Source organism: Atta colombica, unplaced genomic scaffold (genome assembly GCF_001594045.1).
Source record: "Atta colombica isolate Treedump-2 unplaced genomic scaffold, Acol1.0 scaffold225, whole genome shotgun sequence".
In the NCBI taxonomy this organism is placed as follows: domain Eukaryota; kingdom Metazoa; phylum Arthropoda; class Insecta; order Hymenoptera; family Formicidae; genus Atta; species Atta colombica.
The window spans coordinates 1,316,204-1,327,270 of NW_017259322.1; the positions used below are offsets into that span (position 1 = coordinate 1,316,204).

The 11,067-nt window shown below is 28.3% G+C and overlaps 2 protein-coding genes across 2 annotated transcripts; one reads left to right on the plus strand and one right to left on the minus strand.

Annotated features, from left to right (window-relative positions):
* LOC108688066 (protein distal antenna-related-like) lies at positions 1-1,577 on the plus strand. Its single transcript, XM_018194158.1, has one exon. The coding sequence runs from the start codon at positions 210-212 to the stop codon at positions 1,575-1,577; it is 1,368 nt and encodes a 455-aa protein (XP_018049647.1). The 5' UTR covers positions 1-209.
* A 1,482-nt stretch (positions 1,578-3,059) lies between these two features.
* LOC108688067 (dynein regulatory complex subunit 7-like) lies at positions 3,060-4,654 on the minus strand. Its single transcript, XM_018194159.1, is given in 3 exon segments — positions 3,060-3,219; positions 4,311-4,498; positions 4,501-4,654. Coding segments are annotated over 3 exon segments (501 nt in total). The 3' UTR covers position 3,060.
* Positions 4,655-11,067: the final 6,413 nt, after the last annotated feature.

The following is an 11,067-nucleotide window of genomic DNA, read 5'->3' on the forward strand; positions in this document are numbered from 1 at the left end:
TTAATTGACATTGGTGAAAGAAGATAAAGACAATCAGCGAACATAGTATTAAGTGTCCAAGTGTTGACACTACGAAGAACAGCAAACTGGATCAACAACAAGAATCCGCCGTGGATCTTTCCCCAGATTCGGGGGGATCTGCGGATCGAAGAGATCGTAGACCAACACGTCGTCAACATAATACCAGCCATTATCATCGTCAAAATTACATGTTATCTGGCAGATATGAAAACAATTTAAACAGCGATCCTGGGCCGAGTACGAGTTCTAGAGGTACGATGCCGCGAAATGAATCCCGACAGGCGGGCAAGCGACCGTTGAGGGCTCTCACGCCCCAAGAAAAAATAGATGCAATTAATAGAGTTCATAACGGTGAATCCAAAGCTGCTGTGGCACGCGACATCGGCGTGCCAGAATCCACCCTTAGAGGGTGGTGTAAAGCAGAGGATAAAATAATGTCGCAAGTCAATAATATAAAAACTTCGGGAACGACACTGCCAGGAACATCCTTGGCAGGTTACGAACATATTTTGACATCGAGTTCTGATAATAGTAACAATAGTGCTGTGGGTGGTTCTTCATCGAGATCGACACCAACGACCCAAGCTACAATGTTGGGATTATCGACTTCTGCAGTTACGGAGAGAACTGAGGAGTTTGAAGCCGGTCCATCTCACAAAAGAATCAAACTTGAGAATAGTTCTGCCGGTACCACAATGGCCAATAACATTTCATCAGTTCGAGCACCGGTAGTTAGTGACACCTTATTTAACAACTTATATAATATACCGAGTGATGCAAACAAGACCGTAGCAACAGCCTTTTTAAACTCACTTGGGAAGGAGGTATATTTTCCTTATCCTGGATACGCGAATGTTATAAATTTGATTAATGAAATTGCTAGGACTCACGGTCCGACGTTTGCGCTGAATATACTGAAACAGCAACAGCAACTGCAACAGCAACTGCAACAGCAACAGCAACAGCAACTGCAACAACTGCAACAACAAACTAATAACACACTACTTAATGGGAATAAAAGGAAACATAGTGCCCCAGGACTTACATCAACTATGGACATCCCGAAACCATCATCGAGAACACAGAACAATCAATCACCGAATATGGAAAAATCGTCTGGGAATGTCTCTCAATTGAATTATGAAATCGCCATGCCATCGACTAGCAGCAGTGATCCAGTCGCAAACATTCCTCAAAGAAAAACATCCAGAAAAAGTAAAAGTCTTTCTAGTGTAATAGATGGTCTTTATCAACCATATGAACCACCCTCCTCAAGTAGCGTAAAAGCAGTGAAGTTTGACACTGTAAATAATAATAACAATGATGACGATATGGATAATGAGACGGCGAGAAAAAATTATCCTGGTATCTTGCCACCAGGATGTAACGAAATGGTGGAATATTGCACCAAATTGTTACAATGGTTACACCTTTACGGTTCGCCTGTAAGTACTATGAAACAAATAGGATATATTCAGCGAATTTCAACACGTCTACAAGATTGGATCCAGAAGTCAAAAAAGGAACTTCCCCAAAGAACTAATGGTATAAGCTAGCTGTAACAATCATACATTTAATGTATATTTGTAAATATATAATTGTAAATATATATATATATATATAATGTAAATAATGTATATGTCTATTATGCGTTAGATACATTGAGACAAAAGTCTGGTAATAGTTAGTAAGTTTTGTTGATTGGCGCAATATTTAGTATTATCAAACATAATAATAATAATTAACTGATTGATAATAATAATTACTATGTATTTAGAAAAATAAAATTATCGTTTAGTTGCTCCAATTTGATACTTAAAACCAAATTATTCATTAATATTAATGAATATTTAATTATCTGTAATTATTTGTAAATATGTAATTATTGTCAAAATGAAAAAAGATTTACTGATTAATTTTATAATAGTTGTTAGATTATTTGGTGCAACTAAGCGTCTAAACATAGTCAGGACTGCCGGTCGTTTCTAGCATATAAAATTTAGTCGAGCTTTCTGTATAATCAAGTCTATATGACTGAAGCTCAGATATAATTATATAGAAGACAAATGAGATAAATGTCATCTATATAATTGCCAATAGTGTTTTTCTGAGTGTAGTTACCAAATTGTTAATAATAACTTTAATAATTGTTGTTAAATCGTACAGTAATTATAACCAAATGACTTGATATTATTTATTAAATCAAATAAAAATTTTAATTTTTTATGATATGAGGTTAATTTAATAATATTTGCTATATTATTCAGTATGTATTTATAAATTACTATGTAATTTAACTTTATCAATTCGTTTGGTTATATTTATTCGTACGATTTAGTAATAATCAACTAGCTTTGATCAATTTCCAAATTTTGGTTAAACTATTTAATTAATAGTTAACAAATTTTTTGATTTTATATGTGTATATATATGTATATTTCTTGAACATATAAGTGAAACTGTTTCACCAAAGTGTTTAGTAATTATCATCTAGGTTAGATTATATTGTAATTATTTTTAAATTTTTCAGTATTGCATTGTCTACAATCTTGCTTTAAAAGGTCATAAGCTGTAAGTAACAATATACAAAACTTATGCTTTTAGAGCGTAAGAATTGAGTTTTGCTTAATTCGCTTAAGTCTAACGGTTAAAGTCTAAAGACTGGGCAAAAATAGTTTAAAAACAGAAATTGTCATTTAATCTCTTTCGACTTATGACTTAAGATCTCTTAAAGCAAGGTGGACCGAGACTATGTTTAAATGCGTTATGCGTTATTATATTTAATACTTTCATTTTTTTTTTTAAATATGTATGACAAATCGCATAGCGATGCTTATGAAAGTCTTTTTTTCCTATTTTTTTCTACCTCTCTTAAGATAGTGTTACATTTAGGTTACGTTTAGGAATTTATTTTTTTTTTTTAATAACAATTATTAAATATTTCAAATATTTCAAATTAATATCATCATTTATTACTTGTTTATTTAAAAAATTATTTGGATTACGCGCGACGACGTCAAATATACGAAAAAGAAAATCTCAAATTATTCCTTTCCAGATTTTTTTACTTACCATAATGAAAGCTTCGGCTAGTGGCTGATACTCGATGTTATCACTGATGAATTGTATACATCCACGCCATGTATATAATTCCGGATACGGCAACGTACTTCGTCTGATACTTGTAGATACAAATTTCTACGGAAAGCAGAAAAAGCGTTTATTCTAATAGCGTTTCTCGTCGCGGCGTATATTTTTGCAGTCCTCTTTTATATTATTAAGTATTCTTATCATGTTAATGATTTAAATTACGACAAAACAACAAAAAATTTTCTTGTATTTTAATGATAATTGATTACGATTAGTGTACATATTTTATTTCTGATCTTTTAATTTTTGTAAAAATTAGTTTTATCTTTGTATAAAATCCAACTGTAAAAAAAGTAAAAAAAATAGAAATAAATATAAAAATCCATAAAGTTTGTCTATATTTTTTAATCCTCAGAATAATAATCCTTATTATATTTTTAAGAATATTTTAAATCAAATTGTCGTGCGAAATCTTGAATTAAATATTATCAAGATAAAAAATTCCATTGCTCTCAATTTCTATATCGTCTGTAATAATTTATATATATATATATATCCTAATCCTTAATGTATATTATGTATTTGATACAATATATATACAAATATATATACAAATTTCTTAATCACTACTTCTTGTTCTCACAGATTTCAAGAATTATATTATACATTAAATTTTACTATAAATGTCGATACGAATTATTAATCTAAAGAAGCCTTAATGACATTTTGAACAATTTTTTTTTAATGTTATATGATTTCATATTTTAACTATGCAATAGCCTAATCAGCTGATCTTGTGATCAGCTGATATTACAAACAGCTGACTTTGCAATCAGCTGATTTTACGTTTCACTACGCATATTTGTAATAATCTACATTCGTAAATTGCAAATATAAAACGTAAAAATTCTATTACAAAATTTTATGAATATAAATATAAAATACGCTACTTTTATAAGATAAGTCTTTGATGAATATATCTTTTTTCTTTAACCGATTTATTAGACTTCCATAATGATTTGAAAAAAGAAGACAAAATAATTTTGTTGAAATGTAAGATTTTCGTGTAGTACTTAATTAGGACAAAAAACAAGGGATTCTTTCTTTTTCTTTATACTGATATTTATTATACTAATTTACAGCAAGAATGCGTGATTATCAATCAAGGATCTTTTTCGAAATCGAAAGATTTTACCCACTTGTACACGACATTCATTTTCGCAGGCTAACAACAACGGTCGGCGATTCACATACTTCGCATAGAACTGCCGTCGAAAATTTTCCGCGTACCACAGTAGTAGTCGCTCCTTGTCACTGACACAACGATAGGTATTCGGAAGTGATCGTACGTAGAGGTTTTCCGTCATTATGGAGACATCCGGCCAAACAACTTGATCAGGCACAATTCGCGTTGCACTTGCTGCAGGATCTCTTCGACAGTACTAGTGGATTTTTCTATGTCGTGCTCGTTCTCTGGACGTTTATCCGGCGACGGATGTAGATCGTCGAAATCGAATTGCTTCTCAGTCGCGAGATTTGTCATGATGTCATTCATTGCCACGGCAATTTAATTATCCGATGTGAACCGTAAAAACACGCGTTTAAGCCGATTGACCGCGAATGTTTATTAGCGTAATTATGAAACCGCGATTTAAATTCACATCGACATGCAAACAAGCCGTGGTCACTATGACAACGTGATACGGCAAGTGTACTTCGATTAAAGTACCGTACGTAGATGGCAGCATCAAGTGGAATATAGGTAATAAAAATATTTAATATTAGGAATTGAAAACTTACAAAATATATACTTATTTACTAGTAATTATATTCGTATTTATTAGCGAAGATATTTACGAAGAAAGTTGATCTTTATTTTTTAAGGATACTTAGGTATTTTGAAAACAATAAAAGAAAAATAAAATTTTGTAATTAAAAATCTTGTCATGAGAAAAGTGAAAAAAGTCTTGCTTCAATAATTATCTTATAATGAAAAGCCTCGGAATTATACTTGCCGTCAATAAGAAATGTGTTACCTTAAAGGGATCCTAAAGCAAAGCTCAAACTCCGATGGAATCACTAGATGTCGGGCCGCGCGCCACATCGCATGTCTTTTTATATTACCACAGCAATATTTCACGCAACTTGTGATTCACACAGTCATATGCGCTTGTCAATTTACATATAAGCACCGACGAGATACTATTAAAGACCGACATTCTTGCGGGAGTTTGCGTCCTTGTAAATATTAAGAGTTAAAAACTGATAATATTGTACTAATTTTATGATTTATTAATTTAGTAAATATAATTATTCATGACTTAATTAATACTCGATTTTTCTTTAAAATTGTGATTTTAGTATTATCGTCAAAGTTTGATTATCACCAGAGATGATAATCGCAGAAAAAAATTATAATTTTTCTGTGATTTATATATAGAATATTATAGCTTTACAAATTTGTATATTTATTTACGGAACAAGTATGTAATAAAAAATCATGAATTTATAAGCCAAATATTTATGTTAATAATAAATTTGTATCGATTATCAATGTCAGCGTTCTTCTATTACTTCTGGATCCTAGAAGCCCTTTTTATATCGCTGAAAATTTGCTCAGGATTGATGATCTTTAATAGTATCTCGTCGGTGGTAAGAAATTCGTTGCGATAAAGCATCTAAATCTAATTTTAAGAACTCGAAGAACGTTGTTTGTTCGTGTAAACTACGGATATCACTATTTCGTACGTACAGCAGATTGCAAAGTTTCATATCAAGTAAATGTTGTCACAACTTGATAGCTAAGTTGCCATGTGACACTAAGAAATGATAAAAAATGTATCAATTTCGAAAGTTTTGATCGTTCTCGACACAGATTTCAATATCCAGACACGTATTAATGCGTATATTTTAATCGTGGAAAAGGAGAGATTTTGAATCAGTGAAAGAGAAAAAAAAAGTATTTCTTAAAATTATATATGCTTACACGGTTAAACAGGAATCTTTAAGATCCTTAAGTTACTAAGCATATAACAAAATCGAAGATATCGTTATTGAATAGGGACAGACAAAAAAATTGCATGCATTTTTCTAATTATTATATTTTATATAGAATAAAAGCACTCAGTAATTCATTTAAATTTGTCGGTAAAGAAGAAATTATCTTATACTGAAGTTATAAATGTGTCAAATCAATAGTTGAGTTTAAGCCGGCAAAGCGGCTGCACATGCTTGCCGAGTAAATGAACATGATTAGTTCTTATCTGTGGATCCAATCATGTTTAATTACTCGGTGAGCAGACCTAGTCGCTTTGTTTACTTGACCTATTAATATTGTTGTAGATAAGAAGTATCTTCGATTTTTGTAAGAAAATTATCAAATTTAAAATTTGAAAGAAAAAAGAAAAATATCTTATTTTGTACGAAACACACAGAGATATTTATTGTGCATTTGCTTGGCATCGATAAGGAAGAAATTGCATCAAATAAGATTATAACTTCAAAAGTAAAATAATAAAAAATGTATTAAAATATAAAAAAACATTCTTTTGTAAATTACTCCACATCTTTTTTCCTATGATTAATCAAAATTCTAAAAATTGCAATTTATAAAATTTTAAGCTTAGGAATTTCAAAGTGAAAAAAATCAATTTTATAAGACCACATTTATTAACATTTAGAAGCGCGAGTCTAAATTAATTTAATCGCGATTCAAGGGAGGATTAAAAATAAAATTACATGTAATTAATTATAATTATTTATAAAGTCACAAAAATTTAAACTCCGTGCAAATCCAAATTAACTGAAAAAGAATAACTATCAGATGCGTCAATAACGACACTGCAGTCGTGGTTTTAGTGTGAAAAGAGAATATAATTGATAAGAAAGTTGCTAATTTATCTAAAATTATAAATTTTTTTCAGAAATTCCAAGAACTTTAAGGGGTTTAGAATTGCGCAAATGTTAATTCTTCAATCGATATTAGAACACAATTAAAAACTAAATAAACGATTTCGAATTTATTAATTTTATTCATTAATTAAAAAAAATTTATTACTTTTTATATGAATAGGACTATTCCAGAGAACATTTCCAATAAACAAAAATTCATTCGTACAATATTATTGCAACGATACTTGTAGCCCAGGAAAATTAGATTTTTTGGAAGCAAAAGTGTTATAAGAGTTTTGTTTGCAGAAAGTTATTTGAAATGAGGTATTCTACATTATACTAAGAGTCCTAACCGCCAGTGGACTTGCTAACTTCAACAAACTCATAAAAAATGCGATTTTTCAAAAATATCTCAGAAATATTCATTTTATCGAAATAAAGATTATTATCAAAAAAAAAAGTTATAAAGCTGATAAAACTAAACTGAAAAGTTTAAAAAAACTGTCAACTGTCAGGATTTTTAGTATGTTGTATAATATGTCATTTCGAACAACTATCTGCAAACAAATCTTTTATAGCAATTTTGCCTTCGAAATGCAAAATAAAAAATTTAATTTTTCTGGGCTATTATTACATGTACCTAATGTTTTAATGATTCTGAATATCATACATATTATCTTGAAAATTTGATGATCTTGAAATTTCTATGACATTAAAATGAAAATGAAACATTGTTGCTAATAATTTTGTTAATGATTTTTTAATAATTCAGTATTGTTGGATAATTTTTTAAGGAGAGAATTATCAGAAGATGCTTTCAAATCTACGAACATCATGTATATTTTTTTCTACCGTCCTCATACATCTGTCTCTGTATTAAATGAATCAACATATAAATGTTTCTTCTTCTGAAATTAGCTTGGCTATTCAGGATCATACTTTTTGCTTTTACCTCCAGCTCTAGTCTGTATTATCATTTCCGCATATAGTTTATACAGGGTGTCTCAATAATTATTATCAGAAATATCTTCTGATTTATACGGTGTAGAGAAAAATTTATATAACCAAAATTTCACGGCGTAAAGGGAGCTATGATATAGTGATAATAATTTTTGTCCAGGTAGAGGCACTTCGGAGATTTCAAGATTCCGTTTTTTTAAATGGAATTGTATAATTTTTTTACACAATGTGATTGATCTCTAATTATTCTATATATAAAAGTATTAAGATAGTGATATAAAAAAAAACCAGTTGATGAGATATTTTACACTTTATTCTGGTACATATTGACATAAAATGTTAAAACTTGTCAAAAATTTAACAGTTTACGAATTATTTAACATTTTATTTACCATTTTATGTCAATATGTGTCAGAATAAAGTAAAACATCTTATAAACTATTGATTTTTTGATATCACTACTATTTTTATACATCGATATTCCATTATTTCCCAGCTACTTTCATTCGCTTCATTTTTCAATATCTGTCTTTCCTGTCCCTTTAATTCTTCACGTTTGTCCCTGACTGTGATTTTTGCTCTTCCCATCTAGAATAGAGATGAGAAAAAAATATTTTTGATTTGAAGAAAAGTATCAAGTAAAAAAATTAATTTTTACTGTAAATAATGGTATTTTTGATTAAATTATATAAAATTATATATAAAATTCATGAAAAAATATATAATTATTTGAATGACAGATATTTTATATTTAAAAGCTAATTGAGTGATATTATTAATACAGATAATTCTTTACAAGCATAATAGATATTGTCGCATATTGATTATAATTGTATTCTATATTTTAATCATTTTGTATTTCATATTTTAATTATTTTGATACTATATCCCAATATAATATTGATTTAAGAGTAATTAGAGATTTGATGGACGTTGTCTCACTAATTTTAAATTTAGAATATGTATAATTACAATCACTATATACAACAAAAACGGTATCAATTAGTTTAGTAAAGTATTATTTGTATTAATAACAGCATGAACGTTTACTTAACTTTTAAAATTGAAGTACAGTATAAAATATCATTCAAATAATAGTCAAATAATAGTGAGTATAAAATATCATTCAAATAATAAGATATATATTTTACAGCCATCGATATTATATTAATCATTATACTATATTTTAACTTTTGTAATATTTTGCACAGAAATCTTACGGACTTTTATGAATAGAATAATGAGATGATCAATTGGTGGAAAGAAAATACATAGTAGTTACTTAAAAAAAAAAAATATGTATGCAAAATGAATAGTTTTTTAAATAACGATTCTGTATTTTCTTTTCATCAGTTGATTCATCTCATTGTTCGGTTCATATAATATTAAGAAAAATTATTAAGAACTGTAATAAGAAAATCCTTATTATAAAATAATTTAAGTATTAATAATCAAATTAGGGCATTTAGGAATCGACGTTGTAATCGGTGATAATGATTTATTCAAGAAATAATAAGAAAATAATTTATCCAGAGAATAGTTATAATATATCCACAATTTCTATACTTGCGGAGTAACCTTTTGTTCGCATCAAAACTGACTAATTTATACTTTGATAAATCCATCTGAAAGAAAAAATATAAAAGAAAAGAACACAAATGAACACAACATTTACAATAATTAAATTTGATCTAAATAAATAACATGGGTATAACTAGAGATTCTTATATTTCCTTATTCTTTTACTTTTTGTCAAATAAAATACGTAAATTAACACCTTTCTTAAAAATTCACGTGCAATTAATGAAATAATTATTAAAGTTAAGTAAGTATTCACGATGTTCGAAAAATAGCAAGTACAGAAAAGGTTACGATTTCATGTTGACTACAAGAAGAAAGCTTGAAAGAATTGACACTCGAAAGCAGTGATTTCAGATTTTCCAACGCGTGCGCAATAACATAATACACTGAAAAAAAAGAAACATAAATGTAAATATATTTATTATTAATTTGCAATGTGCACTATTGAATCCCCTAAACAACACTCGCGGATACATTTAATCTCAATTGAGCATGATGTTGATTTTTTCCGTGAAATGTAATGCTATTTGGTATTATAAAAAAAGCCATAAATTCTTATGATATTACACTTTAATGAATTTTTAAAGATACATAGTTAGTTAACATTTAATTAGTTAACGACATCAATAAAATGTGTTGTTAATAATTTAAATTCAATTGATACTTAAAAGAAATAAAATAAATACTAAAGAATCTTGTGATATGTACTATTTATTGGAAAATACTATAATTATTTAATATAAAAAATATTAAATATTAAAAATGATGCAGAATTAGTGCCTGATTCAATCTAGTGTTTTTACCCTAATTCAGACTCGAATATTGATAAATGATATCTGAGTATATAGAACGTAAACAATTTGTACACATGCAAATGTGTATTTGCCTTTCTAAATATTTTAAGAATAAAGATAAAATGTATATAATGGATAGAAAGGTAGCGGCACTTTTTTTTCGATGAATTTTAGAACATCCAAATTTTGAGAATGCGATTCACGATGCGTGTGACAAGTGGTTATGACAGATGTAAAAAGTCATATCGAATAGAAAATAGGTACATGGTAAAGTCAAGAAACGTATCTTGTGCGCCGCGCATAATACCAATTCAATATTACAAGATTAAAGTTTAAGATAAGTTTAAAAGAGTAAACCACTTAGATAAAATTTTTTGTAAATTTATTACATTATTTACATGAGTTTAACATTAAAATAATATAAAATAACAAGTAATGAAATTATAATAAGATTATAAATAATATAATAATTTTTTGCAAAATGTAACTGTTCAGAATTCTGAATACAGAATAGCATTTTCATTTTCAGGACATTTTTGTTCATAATATGTCGATATGATTAATTCGGCTAAGCTTTTCATTTTGATTTGCAGCCTTGTCGTAAATCTTTTTGTTTCAAAATGCTCATGTATAAATTCTTCTCAAGTATTTATACTTAAATTATATGACAATATAATAGTTACAATTTTTTTAGTTTTTATATTCTATATTAATTAATAATATTTCAGTA